At 41.8% G+C, this 14805-nt stretch overlaps 1 protein-coding gene across 5 annotated transcripts in view; it reads left to right on the forward strand.

The window, feature by feature from the left end:
- arfip1 (ADP-ribosylation factor interacting protein 1 (arfaptin 1)) overlaps positions 1–12097 on the forward strand; it is a 215785-nt gene extending 203688 nt beyond the window's left edge. For all 5 annotated transcript variants that reach the window (XM_060827521.1, XM_060827512.1, XM_060827505.1 and 2 more), the window contains 2 exons: positions 2717–2891; positions 10639–12097. In XM_060827521.1, coding sequence (XP_060683504.1) covers positions 2717–2891; positions 10639–10794 — 331 coding nt within the window. In that variant the 3' untranslated portion in view covers positions 10795–12097. The remainder of the gene's footprint in view (positions 1–2716; positions 2892–10638) is intronic.
- The last annotated feature ends 2708 nt before the right edge of the window (positions 12098–14805 follow it).

Raw genomic sequence — 14805 nt, forward strand, 5'->3', positions numbered from 1 at the left:
TCCCAACTCTCCGAAACTCTGTCTATGGTCTGAGTTTCTGCTTTGATGACTTTCTGTTTTTCAATACATCTCATTTTTAATCCAAAGTCATTCTGCATTTGCTCTGAACAAAACCTTATTCCTTAAATCACTTGAACTTTTTTATTTCATACCTGAGAATATCCAGTGACTTTCTGGCTAAAGTTTCGCTTTCCACCTTACGCTGTTGCTTTGAAAGTTCCCATGATTTCATCATCTTGATATTCCTCCTCCTCATCTACCTGTCCCTTGAAGACTTCATCTTGACACAGGACTTGTATTTAACTCAAGTAATTTTACTGTCTCTCTTGACTCTTCCAATTCCTGTACGTTACCAGAGCATCCACACCCCTACACCCACCCTCCACCTCCACCCGCTATTGAATAAAATGCTGCCCCCTCCACACTTTGCGTCAGCTCTGAAGAGTTATCTAGCTTGCTCTCTCTTTGTGAATGCTGCCTGACCTGCTGTGATTTCCAGCATTTTTTCTTGTTTTCAGTCCTGTGTGTTGTCATATTGTTTAGATGATATTTTTCTCAGTAACCTGTAGTTCTCTTTAGGCTAAGAGAAAACAGGCTTTTGCCTCTGAAACCTTTCATATTTGCCATTCTTTGACCAGTCTAAACTGGATTTTTCATCACTTTGGCATTTTATTTGACCAAGATGATCTTCCAACCTGAATTACCACCATTAAACCAAGACAAAGAACTGCAAATGCTGAAGAGCTTGGGGTGGGGGGGGGGGGGGGGGGGGTATTGCTGGAGAAACTCTGGCTTTGCAGATCTTTGGAGAAATAAACAATTAAAGATTTGAGTCTAGTGACCTATCCGAACTGGTAGCACCTTGGAAAAAACGGTATTTATGTTGATGGTGGGACTTTCTATCCATCTCTACTTTCACCTATCACCTTGAAAATCACATTATTTGTTCTTTGTTGCAGAACACTGTAAATTTAAAATTCTTAGTTGTTTCTTTAAATATCTTAATGGTTTCTGATCTCCAAACCTCCTCCAGCCTGAAGCTGCCCCCTAACCCGAGCCTTTTTCCTCAGTTCAGTTTCGGACTGTAAATCTCTTTCCACCTCCGTTTTGCACATTGTGGTTTTCTGTATTTTTTTCTTCTAGATGACAGGGCATTTGTTATAAGCATATTTTTGTTTCCATATTCTATGATCTTTTTAACATTTCTTTCAGCACTGTATGTTAGGTATCCTGTGGTTGAACTCCCCTGTTTTCCATCCTGTCTGAGACCTTTCTTTGTGCTTGCCCCATCTACTCCTTAAAACCTATCATATCTCCACCTTTCCCTAACACTCATGTATGTTCATTAACTTGAAAATAAATCACTTTCTCTCTCCCCGTAAATGCTACCTGACCTATTGAGTATTTCCATAATTTTCTGTTTTCATTTCTTTCTCTGGTTTTGGCCTCCTTTGCACTATATTTCCTCCCCAACTCTCGCCATGTGCCTTAAGCTAAGCCCTACATTCTGCAGTACTGTCTTCTTGGCCCTCCTCCATTCCTGCCTTCACCAATCTCTCACACCTTTGATCATGCTTTTGAGCATTCTAATTTTACTGCTTGTGGACAGGCACTTTCCTGAAGCCTCTATACAATACTTTAGGATTTTTTTACATTAAACTAGTTCTATAAATACACACTTTTTTGCAGCTGTACCAAAGACCACGTCTGTACATTTTTTAATGGGTTCACTGAATTGAGGTAAGAGACAGTATTTCTGGCTAATCTTTTCTCCTGTTCCTCTCAGCCCTCATAGACTCTAAGCACAAGCATGCTCCTCCTACAAGTCCCAGCTGAATCTACTCGTACAGCATCGAATCTGGAATTTCTCTTCTCTTTAGAGGTCACCTACTCACTGAACAAACATGCTAAACCATTTAGGGAGTCTCATTTTCAACAATAATCCACAGAGAAATAAAGATGTTAATCCTTGCAACTTTTCTGTATGGTTTATAGAATACGAAGCTAACTTGGAGAGCTACAATGGTGCAGTGAAGTCTAGGGTTTCAAATGTCTTTGCAAGGTTACCTGAACCCAGTGACTATGTTACATCATTGCATTGAAGCAGGAGACCTGGCAGCTATTGTAAACAAGCACAACTTGTCCTCTCTTTTTTTATATAAGAATTGAAATTATAATGAAACACACACTGCTTTGTGAGCAGCAATCTTTTTCTGGGGGGCAATGGCAACACCTTGTATGATGTAAGTATCAGCACTGGGACAGGAAGAGAAATTGAACCAAGTCTGTATTCGTGTCAGACTCGAGCACGAAATGTGAACAGATGATACAGTGCATGCCACCCCAACTTATACAGCTGAGCAAAACATTGTATGACGTTTATGACTTCAGTGATGATCCCATTCTCTTGGCAGTATTTTGATAAGGTCATGTAGAAAATTCACTCAATAACATTACACCATAAATTTTAAAAAAAAAGCTGCTGCTACCTCTGAGGTATACCTTTTGTATATTTGAGATTTTTTTTATCCTTATAGCATACAATTCCACAGATACTGTGATTATACAGAAGACATTGCAGAATGTACCTTTATGTATTTTATTAGAACTGATATCTTGAGAAAAAAAATGTCTTTTCAGCTGCTGTTTTCATTGATGTCATTAATTTGCGATGGTAATTTGTAGGATTTCAGTTGTTGTGTGGTTTGTGTTGCAGGATAGAGTATGATGCATATCGTACTGATTTAGAGGAACTGAACCTTGGTCCTCGCGATGCTGTTACAATTCCAAAAATTGAGCAGTCTCAGCAACAATTCCAGATTCACAAAGAGAAATTTGACAAGCTTCGAGGAAGTGTGTCAGTCAAACTGAAGTTTCTGGATGAAAACAAGGTATTGTGAAAAAGGCTAGTTTATCTTGTGTGGTATTGCACATTACTGAATGAGATTATGTAGTAATGTGGCTTTAACAGGAAAGGTTTAGCTAAACCACACAGAAAGGTAATTCAGATCCCATTGTTCTTGTATCATACTTACATCTTATATTATCTATCTAGTCAAATAACAAATACAAAGCAATTTGGGAAGCAGACATAGCACTGGATCGGCAATAGGAGTTATAGCACTGCTGGGAGATGCACACCCCAGGTCCTGACGTGCCGCTACAGGGCAGTGTGCCAAGTTTAGACTATGCAATGCTGAAGTAGGCATTGAGTCTGCTGTGCTATTCAATAAGATCGTAGCTGATTTAATCATTCTTAACTTCACCTTCCTCCTTTCTCCCCATAAGCCTTGAAAGCCTTACTGATTAAAAATCTGTATTTAAAAATACTGATTTAAAATCTTGAATATGCTCAGTCTCAACAGCCCTGTGCAGTAAAGAATTCCACAGATTCACTACCTGTAAGAGAGAAAACATCTCTGTCTTAAGTGAGCAACACCTTGCCTTGAGATTATACTCTGCAGCTCTAGAGTGTCGTAGAAGAGTAAACAACCTTACCACACCTACCCTGTCAAGTCCCATAAGGATCCTCACAACTCAGTCATCCATATCCAGAATCAACCTCCTCCGATATGCCTCCATGCACTAAAGTTAAACTCGATATGTTTCTCCCAATTCTGTTGAGTATTAAACAAATCTTATTGAACGAGCTTCATTTGTTGATGAACCATTAACTTTTAAGTATATGCCACATAAAAAATAATCCAAGTATTTCCTATACAGGCTGAACTTTTAAGATATCTGATCTTATTGATAAGAGATGATGGTAATGATCTACAGTATGGTTCCTCCCTATTAATGCAAACCACAGCCTGCTGGCTCAAACGTAGGGGAAGGAATAGAGTTATGCAAAAAAGCTGGAAATTCTACAGTGTCAAACTTGATTTTATAGAGAATCTGAAACTCAAAGATGTAGTGTAGTTGGAACCACCTTCCCTTCACATTCGGAGGTGTTACCATTACTGAATCCCTCACTATCAACATCCTTGGAGTTACCATTGACCAGAAACTGAACTGGACTCACCACATAAACACAGTGGCTGCAAGAGCAGGTCAGAGGCTGGGAATCCTGCAGAGAGTAACTCACCTTCTGACTCCCCAAAGTCTGTCCATCATCAACAAGGCACAAGTCAGGAGTGTGATCGCACATTCCCCACTTGCCCAGACCAGTGCAGCTCCAACAACACTAGAGAAGCTTGACACCATCCAGGACAAATAAGCCTGCTTAGTTGGCACCACATCAACTCTCCCCCCGCCAGCAGTGTTCAGTAACAGCAGTTTATCCTATCTACAAGATGTACTGCAGAAATTCATAAAAATTCCTTAGACAGCACCTTTCAAGCCACAACCACTTTCACTTAGAAGGGCAAGGGCAACTGGTACGTGGGAACACCATCCTGACTTGAAATATACTGTTGTTCCTTCACTGTCGCTGATCAAATTCCCTCCCAGGCAGTATCGTAGGTCTATTCAGAGTACGTGGATTGCCATGGTTCAAGAAGGCAGCTCAGCATCACCACCTCAAGGGCAATAAATGCCCATGTTTCACGAATGAATAAAAAAAACTTTGATAAAGTTGCAAACTCCTGACTAAGATCAGAGCACGAGCACTTTCTTGGAACAAGTAGCATAAAGAATGCTAAGCTAGCTGCAAAATAGCTAACTGCATAATGGTTAAAAGTAGCCACTCAAACTAGCAAAATATGGGAAGGGGTTTTCTGTAAGGATGAAGGCACATACCACTGTTTTTCACCCCTTGTGTAAATGACTTGGACTTTGGGACCAGCAGTAAAGTTTCAGAATTTGCTGACAGCAATAATTTTAGGTGTGTCCTTAATACTGAGGAAGAGTGCTATAGAGTACATCAAGACATTAATAACTGTGAAAAATGGATGTGGGTGGTTGATAAATTAATTCAGCATAAACTATTATAGATGAGTGTGAGATTATGCATTTTGAATAATCAGAATTAAATAGAAAGTAAATCTTCGGGCAGAAATACATATCATTAAAGTGAGCAACGCGAGGTAATGTGGCTATAAATGGCAGATGATGAGCTGGGGTTCTTCTCTAGGGGAATAACATTGAGAACCAGCAATTGTGTTCAACTTCTATTGAAACTCACTACATACAACAATGTGTACAGTTCTTACCATCTTATTGTAAAGAATGGAGAGTACTAAATAGATTGATGAAGGTGATAGCCAAGCAAATGCCCTACCTGAAAGGGTGGTGGCAGCAGGTTCAACCACAGCTTTCAAAGGAACTTGGATAACCTCCTAAAGAGGGAAACTTGCAAGGAAAGGTGTGGAAAAGACTGACAACTGGCACAGATTGATGAGTCAAATGGCAACCTCCTTTGATATTACCATTCAGGATTTTTTGATTTTAAACGAAGAGAATATCCTTGTTAGGGAAAGTTTAGCGGACTGAGGGGTGATCCATTAAGGCCTTTAAAATTATGAAAGGGCACAATAGTGTAGATATAGAAGAAAACAGTTTTTGTTCAAAAATGTACTTTAGTCATACATGGCAGAACATGTTATATGGAATATTGAGAATTTTCAATGAAGTTCACCTCTCCCCTTATAGCATAGAGTCATAGAGATGTACAGCACAAAAACCAAACCCTTCAGTCTAACCCGTCCATACCGACCAAATATATCCCAAACCAATCTAGTCCCACCTGCCAGCACCCGGCCCATATCCCTCCAAACCCTTCCTATTCACATACCTATCCAGAGGCCTTTTAAATGTTGTCATTGTACCAGCCTCCACCATTTCCTCTGGCAGCTCATTCCATACACGCACCAACCTCTGTGTGAAAAAGTTGCCTGTTAGATCCCTTTTATATCTTTCCCCTCTCACCCTAAACCTATGCCCTCTAGTTCTGGACTCCCCCACCCCAGGGCAAAGACTTTGTCTATTTATCCTATCCATGCCCCTCATGATTTTATAAACCTCTATAAGGTCACCCCTCAGCCCCTGACATTCCAGGGAAAATAATCCCAGCCTATTCAGCCTCTCCCTATAGCTCAAATCCTCCAACTCTGGCAACATCCTTGTAAATCATTTCTGAACCCTTTCAAGTTTCACAACATCTTTCCGATAGGAAGGAGACCAGAATTGCATGCAATATTCCAACAGTGGCCTAACCAATGTCCACTCAGCGTGTTCCACTCAGTATAATTGTAATGGTTTTAATATTTGAAAATACATCCCCTGTTAAGTACAGAGCCCAAATGGCAAAACATTGCCAATTGAAAATTACAGAAAGTGTAATTGATACTAATTTTCTTCTCACTGAGAGTCTTCATGTATTTTCTGTATATTTGATTCACATTGTTGTAAAGCATTAGCCCAAGGGGTTCTACGGTTTCCAACCTCTCTGTGCTGTGGCTTGGATCTCCAAACAAGAGATCATAAATATAACATTATTACTAATAAATCTAACAGGGAATTCAGCAGAAACCTCCGTACCCAAAGATTGACTAGTAACTGGAAGTAAAAAATGAGGTCTGCAGATGCTGGAGATCACAGCTGCAAATGTGTTGCTGGTCAAAGCACAGCAGGCCAGGCAGCATCTCAGGAATAGAGAATTCGACGTTTCGAGCATAAGCCCTGATGAAGGGCTTATGCTCGAAACGTCGAATTCTCTATTCCTGAGATGCTGCCTGGCCTGCTGTGCTTTGACCAGCAACACATTTGCAGCTGGTAACTGGAACTCATTACTATTGGGAGAAGTTGAGAATAACTAGTATAGATACATTTGAAACTAAATGAGGAGGGAAAAAAGAGCAGAAAATGCTGGTAGGGCTGGCTGAAGAGGGATGAGACCAGATGTGAGTGGAGCATGCTCCAATTAGCTCATTAAGAAGTGCCGGTGTTGGACTGGGTAAACAAAGTTTCCCTCAATTAGGTCAGAGAGCCTGTTCCTGACCTCCAGATTCACTATAGCTCTATGGGTAGACTCTGAAGGGGCTAGAATGATATGGATTATGGTGAGAAATATGGGCAGGTTCGGATGAGGATCTGGCAAGGCCCATCTTGACATCAGAGACAATTAGCATATTTTAATAAGTTCCTGGCATCAAGGTTCAATTCTTGCCAGGCAGCTGCAAGTTGCCTATTATGGGGAATTATTATTTGTTAATGACCTCATTGATTCCACATCTCTCCCCATTTGGTATGTAACATTCGATCGTACCACTCACCACAGGAAAGCTAGACAGTGAGAATTCTCACTTTGGAGGTCAGGGAGGTCCCTGGCGAGTTCAGCTTGCCACACGCTCCAAAGGGTTTCTGTGTTGAACACCAGGCACCAACATCTCAGAGCATGCTCCATGGGCGCTGACCACATCAACCCCATATCCACAGACATTGGCTAGCTTCTAAGAACTCTTATAGCACTTCTCCAATCCACTTAAAGTACATTTCTATTGGTCCACAAGCCTGTAAATGTAATATAGTAATAAGGACACCCTGCATTCAGTGTATGCTCCCAACACTTGGACTGAACCAGAGTGTGTTTCCAACCTGTTCCACTTATTCTCTTAACACATGCTCTCTTCCAATCTCTCCGAATGCCCACCACATCCATGCCTTGCCTTTCCCCTCAGCCAGAGATACCAGGTCTGTCATACCTGATGGTATTGCTGTTCCCCGTAGCCAGGGATACCAGGTCTGTGGTACCTGATGGTATTGCTGTTCCCCATAGCCAGCGATACCAGGTCTGTCGTACCTGATGGTATCGCTGTTCCCCATAGCCAGGGATACCAGGTCTGTGGTACCTGATGGTATCGCTGTTCCCCATAGCCAGGGATACCAGGTCTGTGGTACCTGATGGTATCGCTGTTCCCCATAGCCAGGGATACCAGGTCTGTGGTACCTGATGGTATCGCTGTTCCCCATAGCCAGGGATACCAGGTCTGTGGTACCTGATGGTATCGCTGTTCCCCATAGCCAGGGATACCAGGTCTGTGGTACCTGATGGTATCGCTGTTCCCCATAGCCAGGGATACCAGGTCTGTGGTACCTGATGGTATCGCTGTTCCCCATAGCCAGCGATACCAGGTCTGTGGTACCTGATGGTATCGCTGTTCCCCATAGCCAGGGATACCAGGTCTGTGGTACCTGATGGTATCGCTGTTCCCCATAGCCAGGGATACCAGGTCTGTGGTACCTGATGGTATCGCTGTTCCCCATAGCCAGGGATACCAGGTCTGTGGTACCTGATGGTATCGCTGTTCCCCATAGCCAGGGATACCAGGTCTGTCGTACCTGATGGTATTGCGGTTCCCCTCAGCCAGGGATACCAGGTCTGTCGTACCTGATGGTATTGCGGTTCCCCTCAGCCAGAGATACCAGGTCTGTCGTACCTGATGGTATTGCGGTTCCCCTCAGCCAGAGATACCAGGTCTGTCGTACCTGATGGTATTGCGGTTCCCCTCAGCCAGAGATACCAGGTCTGTCGTACCTGATGGTATTGCGGTTCCCCTCAGCCAGAGATACCAGGTCTGTCGTACCTGATGGTATTGCTGTTCCCCATAGCCAGGGATACCAGGTCTGTGGTACCTGATGGTATTGCAGTTCCCCATAGCCAGAGATACCAGGTCTGTCGTATCTGATGGTATCGCAGTTCCCCATAGCCAGAGATACCAGGTCTGTCGTACCTGATGGTATCGCTGTTCCCCATAGCCAGCGATACCAGGTCTGTCGCACCTGATGGTATCGCTGTTCCCCATAGCCAGCGATACCAGGTCTGTGGTACCTGATGGTATCACTGTTCCCCATGGCCAGAGATACCAGGTCTGTCGTATCTGATGGTATTGCTGTTCCCCTCAGCCAGAGATACCAGGCAGCATGTGGTTATCTACAATGCTTCGTCATGTCAGGGAGAATGGCTTTCAGCTGAGATGGCATTGACCAGGCTGGCATGGTCAGGTGCAATGGCCCCCATTGCTGGTGGTGTGACCCCACAGACCTCTAGATCCTTGTCTCCCAAGTCAGGCTCTAATTTTCCCTTGGAGAAAGTGAGGTCTGCAGATGCTGGAGGTCAGAGTCGAGAGTGGGTTGTTGGAAAAGCACAGCAGGTCAAGCAGCATCCGAGGCACAGGAAAGTCAACCTTTTGGGCCAGCGCCCTTCATCAGGAAGGTTCCCGATGAAGGGGTCTTCATCGATTCTCCTGCACCTCGGTTGCTGCCTGACCTGTTGTGCTTTTCCAGCAACCCACTCTCAACTCTAATTTTCCCTTCATTGCCATGTCCAGAGCTAGAGTCAGGAACTTTGCAGGGCAGCTGTAAGATTCTTGGTGCTCGTCTGTGTGTGCAGTGGCCTTTTGAAGATGGCACCAGCATCGGGAAAGCCAGCACATTCTGAGATATGCCAGCAGTGGCAAATGTTTCTGGGTATGGTGAATTGTAGAATTAGATAAGATGGGTACCATAGGTGGGGTAAAATATTTTTAAAATCTGCAATTTAACGGTGTGTTCTTATGTTTAAAAATTATTCTAATGTCAAGCAAGCCAGTTCAAATTTGTAATAAAGATACATGTGCAAGCCAAGTAAATTTGGTGCCCTTTCTTCCTGGTCCCAATCTACATTACACAGCTTCACAGGAAGGTCAGGGGATTGGAAGCAAATACCTTGCTAAAAGAAATGTGCATTTCCATAATGCTTTTCACATACTTGCAACATCTGAAAACACTTTGCAAGGGAAGTGGAAACAAGTATGTTGTTGGCACCTAATGGTCTGCTCAGTGCAGTCAGGTTCACGTCCTGTGCACCCTCTACCATATTTGTGATGCATTCTAGAGAGAAGACAAAAGGGTCTAATTTAGAAAGGACACGTTGACAATGACTCAGCAGGTAGCCATTGGGTCAGACAACCCTGGGTGTAAGTCACGCTGCAGAGATTTGAGTACTAAATCAAAGCTGACAGAATCCACTGCAATATTCCCCGGAGGGCTGGTTCAGTGAGGCTTTTATGGGTTGATGTAAAAGATCCTGTGCCTTGATTTGAAGGAGAACTGAGACTGAGCTGGTGCCCTGGCCAACAGCCATTCCTCAATCAACATCACAAAGTTAAATTATCTGGTCATTTTCATTAATTAATATCATTAATATTTGTAGAAGTTTGCTGTGTGCAAATTTGTTGCTATATTTCCACCATTATAAGTGACTACATTTCAAGGAAAAACCTTTGAGATATCCAGAAGTCATGAATGGCATTATACCAGTGCATCTTATATATCCTGCTTTCCTTCAACTTGGATTGTTTTAAATGGATGTTTCCTGTTCTGTAACTGAATAAACTTTATAAAACTAAGGTTCCAGGAAAAAGGCCTGTAAATGAAACCAGTCACGACAGCGACATAAATCCATTCACCTTGTGCAAAACGCAGTCTTTTATATATAATATGAATTCATATTAACATACGTTTTTCATCCTTATGTAGCTGTGTATAAAATGTGCAGAGTGATTTTTGTTGTTTAGGAAGTAAACAACTGTGGCAAATACTAATCATTCGGCAGTATTGTTATTGCCTTAAAGAGCAGGAGAAAATGTCGGTGCTTTCTGTTTACAAAGCCTTACACTGCCTTTTGTTTTGGGAGTAATGATTCTGTTCCCTCCACAGATTAAGGTCATGCACAACCAGCTCCTTCTCTTTCACAATGCTGTCTCTGCCTACTTTGCTGGCAACCAGCAACAACTTGAACAGGTGCTCAAACAATTTCACATCAAGTTGAAGGCCCCTGGTTCTGATGGTCCTTCCTGGCTGGAGGAACAGTGATCTCTCAAAACCTGAAGAAATAGTTGATGTGGTTATAAAATCTATTTGAATCTTTTTCCTATTATGAGACAGGGAGACAGTAACTAAAATTGTGGTCAATGAGATAGCTGTTTCTCACTTTTGCTGTATGTTAATCTGAAAAATTAGATTGAATATGGTCATTTTATGTAACTGAATAAACTTTATAAGACCAAGACCTAAGAAGATTATTCCTTTTTGTACAGGGGTTAGAGGGGAATAGTTAGTATATATCTAAATTCAGATTTGCACTGAACAGTAACTATATTTGTTTGGTGTCTTCTGGTCACTACAGTGTAATTGTTTGAAAACATAATTGACAATTTTTTATACAAGTTCTTTCAGAAAAGGGCACTTGAGTTCACAAAGCAAGTGAACTGTTAAGCAAAACCTAATGACTTTGCAAAGCAATAGGCTAGATGTCTCCTAAATGAAGCAGCGTCTGTGCTGATGGAAATGGCTGCTTTAGCCCTCCACATTACCACCAATACTGTACTTCCAATAGACTGTTTATTCTTTTGTTAATTGTGTCAAATGAGAATCCTTGAGACTTGATCAGGGAGGGGCAAACAGAACTTTATTACAAAGGCATTAAGCGATGACCTATTAATATTTACAAACATCTGGTGAATATGTTCACTTGGTGCCATTAACTTTCAAGATTTGTTTGTTTTTGATTTGGCATCATTGCTGTTTTCCTAAAGGTATAACTCTAAATAATTAAGCCACGTACCAGCCTTCTGTCTACAATCGTGTGCCTTTAACAATGCATTTTCCCATTCAGTCACATTACTGAGATCCTCGAAACATTTTATGATTTGTGACTAATTTTTTACCACCTCTAAGTCAGCATGGAAAAGAGATAGAAAAGTGAGAAAAAGCAGTTTGGGTTAATTATTACCTCCTTATATGCTTCTGTTGTGGGATTCCAATAACTCTATTTGAGTTTAGTCTTATGACCATACTTACTTTTCTTGCTAACAGCATACTGTCATTCACGGATTGAATGTTTTCTCTCACATTGTAAACAGTCTTTGAAATTAATGCTCCTATGTGTAAAGCTTTTGGATTGTCATTTTGTTTAAACTTTGTGGCAATGCCTTCTGCGTTCTGTATATCAAATATTTAACATTAAATTAACCTCATATTTTAATGTAAAACATAATTGCATTATTTAATTTTTCCTTTTGGTTATTGGTCCCTTTGCTATGGAAGTTCATATCCAGATTGTGCCTCTATTATAAAAAAACACTGTACAAATTAAAAAGTGTTTGCTGCAAGCCAAGTTTCTGAATGCTGTGTTTTAAAAGAGCATGTGGAACATTTTTAAATCCAGTGAGTACCTACGGTGAAATGGAGTCTGCAGCTTTTTTATATGGCTGCATATTCATGAGCCCTCCCAGAATGTCCTAGCAATAAAAAGGCTTTGAGTTCATGGTGATCTTGTGTGAAATAAGAGTCAGTCTGTGGTCCAGTAGGTATCAGAATCTCCACTAAAGGAAGATGACATGGTTACAGTTCTGATACTTGTAACCTAGATACTCTGTGTCTTGAACAGTATTCATCCTATTATTGTGGACATTCGGTGAATGAGTACTTGTCTATGAAAGAGCATTTATTGATACCAGAAGAATTTCCTTTACAGAGAGTCTGACGTAACAGCTTACATAGGAAAATAGTCCTGGGAAAATCTCTCTCCTTACGTAGTCAAAACAGAAAACCTTCACAATTCTTTTCACTTCGCATGTTCCACAACCTGTTTCCTCAACAGTAACATCAAGTGCAAACGTCATTTTGTTATTGGCTGACGGGGGTGGGGGGCAGTGCCTACAATGAAAAAAAATCATGCTACCTGTGCAACCTCTTTGTTTCTCTCCCAAACTAGGGCACGTTGAGGTGTGCAAAAGGGATCTGTGCCCACAATGAAATGGCTGAAGTAACCACACAATCAGGGTCACTGAGAGTCATTTCAGTCAGAGGGTGAATCAAAATGCCAGGGCAGGCTGCTAAACATAGGTCGACATTTTACATGGTGTTCAGTGACCCTTTACACCAGCCAGAAAATTGAGGGCAAACCTGTCTCCACTGGCTCTAGAAGCCAAGATTAAATTTTGCGTGGTTCAGACAGCTAGTCCACTGTCTGGGGCAGGATGTCCCAACTCCAAGTGTTGGCCTAACAGGCAAAGGGGTGATAGTTTTCCACTACTAGCAGTATTAGAGGAAGTGTTGGCAACTGCTTGGGACTGCAGTAGGCCCCAGACCAGTCATCATAACAGGAGTTAAAGTCAGATGTGTTAAGGGTTGCTGCTATCATCAGTTGGGCCCCCTGCTGGAAGAACCCCAGCCCAATCAAATAGGCCTCCAAGCCAAGTTTGTAATGTGGCTGACAGGTTTGACCAGAGAGCCAAGTGTCTATCTGCCGCTGGTAAAATAGTGGCTCAAGGCCATTAAATAGCCATTATTTGGTAACTTCAGGGACCCATTGCTCTCAGCACAGGCCAGTCACACTCGCCTGCCATTGGCAAAACACCAGCAGGAGGTAGAATGGGTATAAAACCTGTACTTTTACATCCAATATTCTGTAGCATTTGCAAGATTTAAATGTTTGAAATGTGACTTCAATTAAAGTTAGTTTCTTGATTTAATATGGCAGATAGTGGTATGGAGAAGGGGCAATAGCATTTGAAATTGAGAGAAGTTTTGAAATGGTTTCATAATGAAACATTAATTACAATAAATTTTCAGTTGCTAATATTGTCTTGTTTTGAAACAAAAGTTCCTTTGAACATGGTAGTTGTATAAAACTAAAATAGTCCATTTTGCTGTAATGGGTTATTACAGAATTTCTTTGTTTTTTCGCTGATGCTTGCAAAAAAGAAAAAAAAAGCTCCATTATTGACCTCCAGAGATAGCAGATGCATTGCTTGTAATCTTCCAAAAAAAATCCTTGGGTTCTGGACAAGTACCGAAGGATTGGAAACTGCTAATGTGACACCCTTATTCAAAAGGGTGGGAGGGAGGCAAAAAGTCGGTAACTGTAGGCCAATTAGCCTAACATCTATTGTTGGAAACATCTTGGGATAATATTTAAGAAATAACAGTATATTTGGAAAATCATTATCTCATCAAACAGTGTCAGCATGACTTCTTGAAAGGGAAGTCATCTCTAACTAATTTAGAGGTTTTCATGGAAGTCTCAACCAGGGTGAATAGCAGGAAACCAGTAGATGTGTTGTATTTGGACTTCTGGCTGGGTTTTGACAAGGCACCTCATAAAAGGATAAGTCATCGGAGCCCACAGTGTTGAAGTAGAATATCAGCGTGGCTAGAGAATTGGCTTAAGAGCAGGAAACAACAAGGGGTTCCTTTTCAGGTTGGTGAACGGTGACAAGTAGGGTTCCATAGCAGATAGTGCTGGAACCACAACTGTTTACAATTTGTATTAATGAATTGGAGGAAGGCAGCAATTGTAGTATATCCAGGTTTGCAAATGCCTCAAATAAGGTAAGTTGCAAGGGGTATACACACCTGTAGACTTCTGGGTGCAGGTAGATTGTTCCTTGAAAGTGGTGTCCCAGGTAGACAGGATGATAAAAAGAAAGTGGGGCAGTTGCCTTCATCAGAGCATGAGTACAGGATTTGGGACATCATGTTACACTGGTACAAGACACAGGTAAGGGCATATTTGGAGTACTGCGTACAATTCTGGTCATCCTGCGATAGGAAGGATGTTATTAAACTGGAAAGGGTGCAAAAAAGGATTCACAGGGATGTTACTAAGAGTGGAAGTTTTGAGTTATAAGGAGAGACTGGATAGGCTGGGACTCTTTTTACTGAATGTAGGAGGCTGAGGGGGGGACCCAAGAGGTTTATGAAATCATGAAGGGTACAGATAAGGTGAATAGAGAAGGTCTTTTCCCCAGGGTAGGGGAGTCCAAAGCTTAGAGGGTATAGGTTTAAGGTGAGAGGGGAAGATGTAAATGGGACCTGAGG

The sequence above is a fragment of the Hemiscyllium ocellatum genome, chromosome 1 (assembly GCF_020745735.1).
Source record: "Hemiscyllium ocellatum isolate sHemOce1 chromosome 1, sHemOce1.pat.X.cur, whole genome shotgun sequence".
In the NCBI taxonomy this organism is placed as follows: Eukaryota; Metazoa; Chordata; class Chondrichthyes; order Orectolobiformes; family Hemiscylliidae; genus Hemiscyllium; species Hemiscyllium ocellatum.